Below are 13,719 nucleotides of genomic sequence, written 5' to 3' on the forward strand. Positions count from 1 at the left end.
AGTCAATCACGGACTACAGGAAGAAATCCAGCCCAGTCACGGACCAGGATGCCCTGCTCCCAGGCAGACTAAATAACTTTTTTGCCCGCTTTGAGGACAATACAGTGCCACTGACACGGCCTGCAATGAAAACTTGCAGTCTCTCCTTCACTGCAGCCGAGGTGAGTAAGACATTTAAACGTGTTAACCCTCGCAAGGCTGCAGGCCCAGACGGCATCCCCAGCCGCGCCCTCAGAGCATGCGCAGACCAGCTGGCCGGTGTGTTTACGGACATATTCAATCAATCCCTATACCAGTCTGCTGTTCCCACATGCTTCAAGAGGGCCACCATTGTTCCTGTTCCCAAGAAAGCTAAGGTAACTGAGCTAAACGACTACCGCCCCGTAGCACTCACTTCCGTCATCATGAAGTGCTTTGAGAGACTAGTCAAGGACCATATCACCTCCACCCTACCTGACACCCTAGACCCACTCCAATTTGCTTACCGCCCAAATAGGTCCACAGACGATGCAATCTCAACCACACTGCACACTGCCCTAACCCATCTGGACAAGAGGAATACCTATGTGAGAATGCTGTTCATTGACTACAGCTCGGCATTCAACACCATAGTACCCTCCAAGCTCGTCATCAAGCTCGAGACCCTGGGTCTCGACCCCGCCCTGTGCAACTGGGTACTGGACTTCCTGACGGGCCGCCCCCAGGTGGTGAGGGTAGGCAACAACATCTCCTCCCCGCTGATCCTCAACACTGGGGCCCCACAAGGGTGCGTTCTGAGCCCTCTCCTGTACTCCCTGTTCACCCACGACTGCGTGGCCACGCACGCCTCCAACTCAATCATCAAGTTTGCGGACGACACAACAGTGGTAGGCTTGATTACCAACAACGACGAGACGGCCTACAGGGAGGAGGTGAGGGCCCTCGGAGTGTGGTGTCAGGAAAATAACCTCACACTCAACGTCAACAAAACTAAGGAGATGATTGTGGACTTCAGGAAACAACAGAGGGAACACCCCCCTATCCACATCGATGGAACAGTAGTGGAGAGGGTAGCAAGTTTTAAGTTCCTCGGCATACACATCACAGACAAACTGAATTGGTCCACTCACACAGACAGCATTGTGAAGAAGGCGCAGCAGCGCCTCTTCAATCTCAGGAGGCTGAAGAAATTCGGCTTGTCACCAAAAGCACTCACAAACTTCTACAGATGCACAATCGAGAGCATCCTGGCGGGCTGTATCACCGCCTGGTACGGCAACTGCTCCGCCCTCAACCGTAAGGCTCTCCAGAGGGTAGTGAGGTCTGCACAACGCATCACCGGGGGCAAACTACCTGCCCTCCAGGACACCTACACCACCCGATGTCACAGGAAGGCCATAAAGATCATCAAGGACATCAACCACCCGAGCCACTGCCTGTTCACCCCGCTATCATCCAGAAGGCGAGGTCAGTACAGGTGCATCAAAGCTGGGACCGAGAGACTGAAAAACAGCTTCTATCTCAAGGCTATCAGACTGTTAAACAGCCACCACTAACATTGAGTGGCTGCTGCCAACACACTGACACTGACTCAACTCCAGCCACTTTAATAATGGGAATTGATGGGAAATGATGTAAATATATCACTAGCCACTTTAAACAATGCTACCTTATATAATGTTACTTACCCTACATTATTCATCTCATAGGCATACGTATATACTGTACTCTATATCATCGACTGTATCCTTATGTAATACATGTATCACTAGCCACTTTAACTATGCCACTTTGTTTACATACTCATCTCATATGTATATACTGTACTCGATACAATCTACTGTATCTGCCTATGCTGCTCTGTACCATCACTCATTCATATATCCTTATGTACATATTCTTTATCCCCTCACACTGTGTACAAGACAGTAGTTTTGGAATTGTTAGTTAGATTACTTGTTGGTTATTACTGCATTGTCGGAACTAGAAGCACAAGCATTTCGCTACACTCGCATTAACATCTGCTAACCATGTGTATGTGACAAATAAAATTTGATTTGATTTTGATTTGATTTGATTTGCTATTGTAATGTATGTTGATGTTGGGAACAGTAAAGTGAAGAGAGGGTGTGGTGAACAGCTCACCTCCAAAGAAGTAGCGGTCCCCTGTGCGGACAGTGAAGGGGTTGGTGATTTTCAGAGGAGAGCCCTCCTCCTCATCTATGGTGATGGACAGTAGGTTGTCCCTGGCTGCTACGTCTACCGTGTGCCAGAAACCGTCATTCAAACGGTAACCTGAAGAGGAGAACAAACATAAACAATATTAGAACAGCTTTAGATGTAATGAATGAGCAATCAGTATGAATGCATCATAATCCAGTATTCATTTGACAAAGCTGCATCTTCTACCGTCTCAACAAACGTTCTGCACATTATTTCGAATTTGTAGAAGAGTAAATATTTATTAACGAGGCAGGGTGAGTTCAGTTCCACATTTTGGCTCACCTGCTGCGAACTGTAGTTTCTTCTTGCCTGGCTGAAAGAGCGTGACATTGACCTGTCCCTCACTCAGGCCCAGCTCCAAGGCTCCCAGGTCGTCAGCGAAGCGTGTAAACATCAGCAGGCCTGTGTAGTCCCAGGAACGGAACTTAAACTTCACAAACATCCGAGGCTTCCTGAAGAACCCAGGCACCTGCAGGTAGTTGTTGGGCCCGGCGAAGGTCATGGGTTTCCACAGGATGTCACGGCACGCGTAATGCATCTTTTTCTGAGAGAAAATAATCATTGCATTTACAACAAACTACGAAGAAAGATTACTGTATGTCACATGTAAATCGTGTGTGTGTGTGTAGGTAAACGAGTACGTGATGCAGAGGTGAAGTCGGATGAGAAGCTACACCTGCCGAGGGATGCGTATCTCAGGCTCCTGATCCTGGGCCATGTTGATGACGTTGATCCCGTTGATGAAGACGTTCTCCAGGCAGCCACGGAAGTTAGGAACCTCTGGGAGGTGGGGCACATTGGGCTCAATCACTCCGCCCACATACATCTAGGAGAGTACCAGCAGAGGAATAAATTAGATAAATGTACCCATATGATCAATGGAATATTATACTCAAAGGCACACATGTATTTGCTGGTTGTTTTTTTAAAACTTTATTTAACTAGGCAGGTCAGTTAAGAACAAATTCTTATTTTCAATGACGGCCTAGGAACAGATCATGTGTATATCAACAAAGTACACCCTGAATGACTAGCAGGCGCCAGGTACAGTAAATAGTAGGCTGATCTCTGTCTATGACCATTGACCCCTTCAATGACCACTTCCTTCCTGTCCCTATGGACCACTGTCACAAGCCTGACTCCAAACTCTCCAGGCCCACTACCTTCTAATGTTCAGCAACAGAAGAAATGTCCAGACACACCTTAGCGTCTAGTTCTACGACCAACCTGAGTGTCCAGGTCTATGTAGGTGAAATCTCCTTTGCTAATGGCCGTCTCAGTGTGGGCGTCCACTGTGAAGTTGACCTGTCGACCGTAGCGCTTGATAGTGACGTAATGCCAGTGCTGGTCATCTAGTATGTTGCCAACGGTCATTGTGGTCCGACCGTCCACCTGGTTGACCGTACTGCTTCCTTTAATAGGAGAACGGAAATGAATGACGTAAGAATTTGATGGGATGATGGGAGTACTGCTATGTGAAACTCATTCAATAATCAAGTTCGCTATAGTTCGCTATAGTTCAAGCTATAGCTATACTGTATGGCGTTTAGCAGATGCTTTCATCCAAAGCGACTTACAGTTACAGCGTGTATACATTTTTCTATAAATGTTTCCTTTAGAGAAGGTGGAGCTGAAGTAATGGCTATACCAACCTGAGTTCTCCTCACAGATACAGAAGCCTAATGTCTGCTTCAGCAGTAATGGAGGATTGACAGGGATATTCAAGCCCTGTTTTTCATCCAGTAAAGAGAATTCAATCTAATCTAGGAAACTGAACCCTTAAGTCATATCCCAGCCTATCAGATTGTATAATCACCCCACAACACGAATATTTATGTTCCATTAAGCATTTCATCTTGTGTTTATGACAATGAACAGATTGAATTTCCTTTGACTTCCATTTTATTTTATTTGATCCTTCACAGACCAACAGGTCAGAGTGCTTCTTATCTCCATCTATGGCATACCGCACTCTGACCAGTTTAGAGTCTCTGCCCACGCATTCCAGCTGATCCTACCTAGGCCGATGGTGAGGACGAGGCGTCCTTTCCTCAGCTCCAGGGTCAAGATGTCTCCCTGGACTCCCTCACTGTGTAGCAGCAACCCGTCCTGCTCCAGGGTCTTAAAGTTCACGGCAAAATGGTCCTGCAGGGTCCGGAACCTCTTCCCTGGGAACATAAAGGCCACCGAGTCGTCCCCGTTCATCTGCATCACGTGGGAGTCTGGCCGAGAGAGAAGGGGAAAGTGGTTAGATGTTAGAGGTCGAATGGCACATTTGTGATCCTATGAAGATTCAAATGGTTGAGAGGCTCAAAAGTGTTCCTGTGATATGGTGTAGATAGATGTTTGATAGATACTGTTTGACGTTGGTGTCATTGAGTTGTGAGGGTTAACTCAATTGACTGTTGACGTTAGTTACTGACTGTTAACTGTGTTAGTTGCATGACTTTTGAGTGTACTAGCTTGAGATTTCGAAGAAGACTCCTACAGCAAATTATAGTTACAATGATTCTGAAAGATGTCCTTACCGTAAGCACAGCCAAACACCTCCAGCCTGACGCCAATCTTGCCTCCATTCTCTGTGTTCCACCCCAGGGGCAGGAGGCGGATGTGTTTGGCTGTGAAGGCATAGTGGAACACATTCCTCTTCACCTGGTGGTAGTTCCAGTTCCCAGGCATCGTCTGTGCACAGCAGAGGGGGAGAGAGAGAGAGAGAGAGAGAGAGAGAGAGAGAGAGAGAGAGAGAGAGAGAGAGAGAGAGAGAGAGAAATAGAGAGGGAGAAATAGAGAAATAGAGATAGAGAGAGAGAGAAAGAAAGAAATAGAGAGAGAGAGAGAGAGAGAGAGAGAAATAGAGATAGAGAGAGAGAGAGAGAGAGAGAGAGAAATAGAGAGAGAAATAGAGAGAGAAATAGAGAGAGAGAAATAGAGATAGAGAGAGAGAGAAATAGAGATAGAGAGAGAGAGAAATAGAGATAGAGAGAGACAGAGAGAGAGAGAGAGAGAGAGAAATAGAGAGAGAAATAGAGAGAGAAATAGAGAGAGAGAAATAGAGATAGAGAGAGAGAGAAATAGAGATAGAGAGAGAGAGAAATAGAGATAGAGAGAGACAGAGAGAGAGAGAGAGAGAGAGAGAGAGAAATAGAGATAGAGAGAGAGAAATAGAGATAGAGAGAGACAGAGAGAGAGAGAGAGAGAGAGAGAGAGAGAGAGAGAAGAAGAAGAGTTATTCATTCAGTAGTAAACAGATAAAAACAGATTAGTGTTTTCAAACTCTCTCACTGAGGGATAATGTGGTAATGTTGTCTCTATTAACTGTTACTCTGTGGTGAACATTTCTAGAATGAACATGAAATCAAACAACCCACTGGGAACACACTGGTTGAATCAACGTTGTTTCCATTATTTCAATGAATTTCAATGAAATGACATTGAAACAACGTGGAATAGACATTTGAAGTCTGTGCCCAGTGTGAACAGACTGCCAAGGATTACATTTGAATGACTGTTTTTTGACCTGACAGACCCCAACCTAAATGGATAGTTCACTCAAATGTCATAATTTCATAACAGTCACTCCTAGCCTGAAGACAACTTTCAAGCTGAGAACAAATAATAAATTATTTGAGTAGATTATCCCTTTAACCCCCCCCCCCCTCCCTACCGAGTTCCCTCCTTTCATAACGTAGGGCGTCCAGGAGTCAGGGCGGTCACCATAGAGTAGTGTGTACTTTGTGACCCAATCATAGGAATTGAAGGTGCCCTGGGTGGCGATGGCCTGGATGCGGTACTTCCTCTTCAGATCAATCTGCAGCCAGGGCTGTCTGTCCCGGGGGGACGGGGACCAGCCACTGCTCCCTGGAGGAGGAACGCAACACACACACACGTCATCAACCAGAACTCACACTCTGACTTCATTACACACAAAACACACACATAGATATAGCCAAGAAAACTAACCATACAATTTGGCAAAGTTGGCCGAGTACAAAAAGTTATATCTGGAAGAGGCCAAGAAGGAGTTGGCATAGAGCGAAGATACCAAGGGATCAACACATTCATCTAGAACAAAAGATGAGAGAGAAGAGGTGGTTAAACACAGAGATTACAGTAATACTCAGACTACACAAGACATAATTCTCCAAAACCGTTCAAATCACACGATAACATCAGGGATTTCAGCTGAACAGAACCCAACATGTCTAGTGGTGCCTCTCCTCACACAGATAAGGGACAGACGTTGGATTGCAACTAATTAAGCACTGCATAATCTGTCCTGTAGCTGGGCCACAAGCTATGAACAGTCAACAAGTCTGATTACATTCAGAGGCAGGAAAATAAAATCACAGACCAATTAGGCCTCTGTGTGGTGTGCAGTAATAACCCTTCCACAGTATAACCTCCCATCTGCACAGTGCACGGTGCAGTCATCTGTAATGCTACAGTGTAAAACGGCTCCTTAAGAACAGGTGGAGCTGTACTGATGAATCTAACCATCAATCCTCCCAGATAAAGATGCAGAGACCTAACTAATGGCTTTATTTCAGCAGTAATGGATGGTGGATTGAGTCAGGCATGAAACCAGAAGCCAGTAAGTATTTTTCCACTGTGCCTGTGAGATGAATGATCGTTATCAAGAAGAGAACCTCCACACATCCCCTTTTTATTGAGCTAAAGAAATAAATGGAATATACAGAGGGCTTTCAGCTTTGCAAACACATTTCGAAATGAACAGTGCGAGTGCGTGTGCGAGTGCGTGTGTGTGTGTGTGTGTGTGTGTGTGTGTGTGTGTGTGTGTGTGTGTGTGTGTGTGTGTGTGTGTGTGTGTGAGCGTGTGTGCATGTGTGCGCGCGTGTGTGTGTGTGCATACGTGAGTGATCATATACATCTGTTTTGCATGAACTACTATGCAGTTAATGAACAGAGTTACTGACTGAGGCCTTGTCTGTCTCTCAGGGAGATGGGAGATGGGATGGGAGCGGGTGTTATTCTATGGGTGCCTAGTGGACAGATAGCAGCAAAATAAATCAGAGGCGTTCCCTCATCGTCTCATCAACCGTCTGTCTCATCCGCCGCCCCCCCTCCTCGATAAATACCCTCAGCAATTAGGAATCACTATAATTCTGCCTAATCTTGTCACTGGCACAGATAAACCCACTATGTCCTCACCACGGTCACTAGAAAACACTGCCTTATCTTCTGCAATGTCCTGACATGTCTGTTACACCTCCGCACAGCTCAGAGCCATGTAGATAGGTGGGAAAGGAATAGATAGAGGGATAGTTGGACATAAAGGCTGAGAAGATGGAGAGAGAGAAAAAGACAAAGGGGGGAAAGAAAGAGAAACCCAAATCTCACAGTACAAAACCTGGGGAGGCTAAAACAATACTCCCCCCCCACCCTCATGTCTTGGGGTAATCTTCTCTGTTACACGGTTGTTGTTTAAAACTAGTTTCACCGTTGTAGCTTCTATTAATACAGCCGTCTCTGAGGTCAAACCGATGAGGGAGGGAGGGAGGGAGGGAGACGGAGCGACAGAGAGAGGTCGAAACCAAACCAAGGGAGACGTTTGCAGAATTAGTATTCAGCCTGCAGAGGGAGGGAGGGAGGGAGGGAGGGAGGGAGGGAGGGAGGGAGGGAGGGAGGGAGGGAGGGAGGGAGATTGTAGACTCATCTTTTAGAACACCTCTTGAAGAGGGAGAAAATAAATGGAGACAGGAGCTCAAACAGGAACAACTATCAGAGGATAACCTCTGCTGAAGAATTGAACCATATCTCTGTACTCTCCATACTACCCCACAGTATAGACAGCATCATTGAACTGGTCAGGAAGTTACAACAGTCAGTAGTACACTTTGCCACTCACTCTGAGCCTAAACGCCTTCTATTTCATTTCTCAAAACAGCTCAATCTGTTTAATGTATCCGTTATTTTACCAGGTAAGTTGACTGAGAACACATTCTCATTTGCAGCAACGACCTGGGGAATAGTTACAGGGGAGAGGAGGGGGATTGAAGAGCCAATTATAAACTGGGGATTATTAGGTGACCGTGATGGTTTGATGGCCAGATTGGGAATTTAGCCAGGACACCGGGGTTAACACCCCTACTCTTACGATAAGTGCCATGGGATCTTTAATGACCGCAGAGAGTCAGGACATCCGTTTAATGTCCCATCCGAAAGACAGCACCCTACACAGGGCAGTGTCCCCAATCACTGCCCTCGGGAATTGGGATATTTTTTAGACCAGAGGAAAGAGTGCCTCCTACTGGCCCTCCAACACCACTTCCAGCAGCATCTGGTCTCCCATCCAGGGACTGACCAGGACCAACCCTGCATAGCTTCAGAAGCAAGCCAGCAGTGGTATGCAGGGTGGTATGCTGCTGTCACGGGACCTTGAATGCTGTCCTCCAAGGACAAGTCCATTCAGGTGGAAAGAAATCAGCTGAGCCAGAGACATGTGCTGCCTTTGACCTTGAGTGTTATAGAATACTGTCTCTGTCTGGGTATCTGAGTCTCGACTGGGTGACCTTTCTGGCCATGTCCCCTGATCCTCTCCTGCAGACATTACAGAATGAGAACTCACTGTTAATGAGATATGTCAAGAAGTACAATGCTCTGCTGCCTATAGTTTGTTAGTCAAGTCAATAATTATTCAGCTAACTCCAACAACAAAGCCTATAACTAACCCTACACTAATAGAAGTTAAAGTTTACTTCCAGTTGAAGGAACATAGAGTTGTGTTAATTTCTGTGGTGAGCAGTGTAGAGGGTTGTAGAGGGTGGAGAAGAACTACAGGTATTAAAGGCATAGAGAAAGCAGAGAGCCAATAGGACTGCTGTAGGTTAACCCAGGTCTTGCCACTCAACGCCCACCACCTACTGACAGGATGCTCTTCTCTCTTCCTCTCCTCCCTCCATTCGACTCCAAACCTCCCTCCACCCTCTTCTCTCTCCTCACATCACCTATCCCTCCATCTCACTCAGCATGCCTCTTCTCTCTCTCTCTCTCTTTCTCTCTCTCTCTCTCTCTCTCTCTCCCTCTCCCTCTCTCTCTCTCTCCTGAGCCATAATCATGAAGGAGCGCCTTACCTAACACCTTCCCTCTCTCTTCCTCTCATTTGATCTCAAATACCTCTCGAGTGGGTGTCGCTGTGTCGCAATTACTAAAATATGTACCCAGAGCTTATCCAGAACATTCCACCCCTCGCTCTCTCTTCCTCTTCTTCTCTCTCCCTCACTTTCTTTCTCTCTCTCTCTCTCTTTCTCCTTTCTATCTCTCCCTCTCCATCTCTTTCACTCTCACCCCCTCTCTCGATCATGCTACTTCTCTCTCTCACCCGCTCTCTCCCTCTCTCCTACCCCTCTCCCTCTAACTCCCTCTATCTATCTCGCCTTCTCGCTCTCTCTCTCTCTCTCCTCCCTCTCTCGCTCTCATAAATTGTATTTAAGGGCTTTATTGGCATGGGAAAGATATCTTAAAATTGCCAAATCAAGTGAAGTAGATAATAAACAAAAGTGAAATAAACAATACAAATTAACAGTAAACATTACACTCACAAAAGCTCTCTCTCTCTCACTCTCTCTCTCTCTCTCTCTCTCTCTCTCTCTCTCTCTCTCTCTCTCTCTCTCTCTCTCTACACCACCACCAGGGGTTCTCTCAATCCATCTATCATTAAGGGAATGGCTTGGCTCAGTCGGCTATAAGTGTGAAGAGCTGCTGCCGGCTTATCAGAGATGCTGACGCATCAGTCTAGTGTTACTGTAGGGTGGAGAGGCTGCAAGGGGCTGGGGCTGTCTGGGCTGACGCATCACAATTGCTGTGCATATTGAAACAGCCTCCTCCGGACACATCATGCAGTGGCCCATGATAAATGGTGTACAGTGTGATGAATATCTCTGCTTTGTCATGTATGGTTAGGAGCCAAGAATCCTAATGTTAAATGCCATAATGTTTTGGTATTTGGGTTGTGTGGCACACAGAGTGGAAGGCAGGCTGGTGCGTGTTAGAGTGCAGGCTGAATTATTCATAGCCAAAGTCAGGCCTCACAGTGGGGAGTGTCTGCCTGGCGACACGGAGGACTGAGGGAAAGTTTAAAAAATATATATATTTTAAAAAGAGCTAAATATGAAAGACATCAAAGCCCCAAAACATCTCATATACAGGACCATCATCCCACAGCATCCTGCATCTGTCTAAGAATAGAACAGTTTCCACACTGGTGAACCTCTATCCTCCATATCAATTCCCCTCACTCACACTCACACACACACACACAGCCACACACACCACAACACACAACTAGTCTCTGTGAGGACTGGAGATGCATGGGCAGCACACCAAGACGGAACATCAGTGCACACACACCCAAACAGATATATACACATTTTCACAGTAATAAACACATACATGCACAAACACCACAGGAGGCTGCTGAGGGGAGGACGGCTCATAATAATGGCTGGAACGGCGCAAATGGAATGGAATCAAACACATGGAAATCATGTGGTATTTAATACCATTCCACTGATTCCGCTCCAGTCATTACCACGAGCCCGTCCTCCCCAATTAAGGTGCCACCAACCTCCTGTGACACACACACACACACACACACACACACACACACACACACACACACACACACAGCAGGGCAGCTGCACAAACAGTAGCATAGTAGGAGTGCTCCTGCAATGCTGTGTGTTAGCCCCACCCCAGATGAGCATGTCCCAGGAATGGAGTCTCCGTTCTAATCTGTAGAGTATATTCCTGTTTGCCTGCCTGCCTGACACAGCCTGAGTCGTGGGCACTGCCTCATATGCCTGCCAGCACCCAGATACACAGGCCGGCAGGCCAAACTACAGGTGGTAAATCACCACAACACCATCCCAGTAAACCAGTCAGGTTCCAAACACCGTAGTGCGATACTACACCCCTAATAGCCAGTACTTACAACCAACTTCCCTCAATACTGAAGGCATACAGTAGTAACACAATAGACCACTGAACAAAATGCCACATCTAGAAAAACTGACCAGTGTGGTTACCCCCAACACACACATGGATTCCGTAACACCAACTAGTTACCCAAAATGGGAACCATGTGAGACCACAACAAAAAATAGGCGTCGCACCACATGACCATAACAAGTGTTCACAACGTATTTACACAACCAAATGTACCATACATGGACATACAGTCCAACTCGCCACAATATCACACCCAAATGCCCCAGATATTTAACTCCCACCTTAATAATCACTCTATCTGATAGTCCAGCAGCGCAGGATAGCCTGCCTGTGTGATCCTCTTACACTAACACCGCCACAGCACCAAGAGGGCACTGGGGCACTAAGTATTCACTAGTAATCCCTAATATAGCCTAGAGAGAGAAAAACAAACTACCTGCCCTGTACTATATGCAGTGATATGAAGTGAAGTAACAATGTTTTTCAGAAGTTTAGACCTTTACGTGGTACATTCATATATCATGGTGTCAGGTGGTCCTAGCCCACCACCCCCCCCCCCCCCCCCCTCTCCCTCCACCCTACCTCCCTTTCCCTCCCCCTCCCCCTCCACCCCACCCTATCTATTAAAAAACTGCTTGGTGAATCACACTGCTGCAGCCTTTAATTCACATCTTCTGAGGTAATTGTTTCGACAGTGATTTATGGAAAAACACGCCACCAAGTTTTTCTCCACATGCATCTCAAATCCATCTCCCTACGGCCTTCCATGTTATAATACCCGGCTGTACAACCACATCAGAAGCGACTATTAAAAACGATATACATCATTGATCACGGAATTCCTGTTTGGAATGTTTACCGCGTGATGCGTGTTTCTAGATGAAGGGGACGTTTTTGCTCGAGTACAGGTGATGAGCACACACTCTGCGAAAGTACTGCAGTGGGGTGGTCCCGCACGCAGCAGGCAGGTTAGGACACGGCTCAAATTATTCCATCATCCCACAGCATCCTGTAGCTTTTACAGATAATAAACCACATTTTCAGTGCCATCATTATCATACCGTTTGGGATATTCTCTGGCATGACCGTTACAGAGTGCTGGAGAGGTGGGCGGGAAATGAACCATGCGATGCAGAAACTTGCACGCTGGCGCGAGACAGCACTGCAATGCAGAAAGCCCAGTACGAGACTAACCGCCGCGCGCCCTCAGCCCGCAGGAAACATGCCACTTGACTTTCCTCAGAATTCAAAGCAAAAAATATAGAGATTATGCAACTGCGTAAAACATAACAGCCATCGTTAACCCTTATACAATGTTTTGATGATTATTGGTCATTTTAAATCAGATGTTCTGCCCTTCAAAGACTAGATGCACCTATTGCCCAGAGGTTTTTGCCGCTTCTTTCTTGATTCACATTTTTACAATGAATCCCCTTTTTTGTCAATATTGTTATCAATATGCTGCATATACAGGCTTAGGCTATTCCATTAATATGATAGCAATAGGCTAACAAAGGACAAGACACTGACATAAATGACCGTTACTGTTTCACAAGACTTACGTGATGAGCATTCTTGAACACCCCAAAATAAAAGGATTATGCTCAATATTTTGCAAATCATCCTTTACAGAGGACACGCGTTTCCGCACATGCTATGTTAATTAGATCGTAGATTGTGTTCTCTTATCCACAGGGCACGGTAGCATCCTTTCACCCCCCTTTTCCCAACTTTAACTAGCGCAGTTTCAACTCCTCTTCCCGGGATCTCGGGTAGCCTCTGCCGGGGCGGGGACGCGCATCAGTTACTGGTGCTGATGCTGCGCTTCACCGAGAGCGCGCACTGCTAGGCTATATTTTATGTAAATTGTTTATAATTAAGGTCACATATAGGGGACACATTTCCAAGTGATCATTGTGATCACTTTGTGGATGTGAAATACTAGCAACGCGTGTGCTTTGACACTGTGACTTCAGTGGATCCACCAGAACTCCGCGTAGTTTTGGTCCAGAAGAAGGAAGGTAGGAAGGAAGGGGTGAGAGAGAAAAAAACTTTTTGGTCCAGCAAGCTACTTCTGTTTCCCAGTAGATAATTTTAACGCTATACGTTTGACGTTGTTGTCAATAGTTCCGCAAATATACCTAGTCAGTAGTTTAGTAACCCAGGCTTTATGCGATTCGTTTTACCGTTGTAGAATAAGGTTGTTCCTTTCCCGCATCGTTACACTCGTATACTGCTTTGGTTTGGCATCTCCCATATTATATCAGTGGGCTTGGCATGCGGTACTTCTCACGGCCTCGCGCTGGTCATAGGCGCACTGAGCCTATCAGAGAGCATCATCAATTTGGTCAAAAGCCTCTTACTCCCCTGAGGCCAAAAGTCTGACAACGATTCTGACGTTTATAATGTCTGCGGTTGCTCCCTAGTTATGTGTTCGAAAATAATACTGTGCTGTACAAGAGAGAGTAGCCTACAGTCGGCTACACCACAACCAGTTATGTGGAGGACTGACCTTCACCTACAATAGGGCCCTGAATAGGTACCAACAAA

The 13,719-nt window shown here is 46.2% G+C and overlaps 1 protein-coding gene across 1 annotated transcript in view; it reads right to left on the bottom strand.

The window, feature by feature from the left end:
* The window catches only part of LOC139421191 (contactin-associated protein 1-like), a 28,968-nt gene extending 16,042 nt beyond the window's left edge, over positions 1–12,926 (bottom strand). The window contains exons 1-9 of the mRNA XM_071171826.1: positions 12,732–12,926; positions 6,163–6,264; positions 5,867–6,060; positions 4,731–4,884; positions 4,221–4,424; positions 3,430–3,614; positions 2,879–3,028; positions 2,485–2,746; positions 2,125–2,274 (exon numbers count right to left, since the gene is read on the bottom strand). Coding sequence (XP_071027927.1) covers positions 2,125–2,274; positions 2,485–2,746; positions 2,879–3,028; positions 3,430–3,614; positions 4,221–4,424; positions 4,731–4,884; positions 5,867–6,060; positions 6,163–6,264; positions 12,732–12,792 — 1,462 coding nt within the window. The 5' untranslated portion in view covers positions 12,793–12,926. The remainder of the gene's footprint in view (positions 1–2,124; positions 2,275–2,484; positions 2,747–2,878; positions 3,029–3,429; positions 3,615–4,220; positions 4,425–4,730; positions 4,885–5,866; positions 6,061–6,162; positions 6,265–12,731) is intronic.
* Between the last annotated feature and the right edge of the window lie 793 nt (positions 12,927–13,719).

This window comes from Oncorhynchus clarkii, chromosome 12, assembly GCF_045791955.1.
Source record: "Oncorhynchus clarkii lewisi isolate Uvic-CL-2024 chromosome 12, UVic_Ocla_1.0, whole genome shotgun sequence".
NCBI classification, from domain to species: domain Eukaryota; kingdom Metazoa; phylum Chordata; class Actinopteri; order Salmoniformes; family Salmonidae; genus Oncorhynchus; species Oncorhynchus clarkii.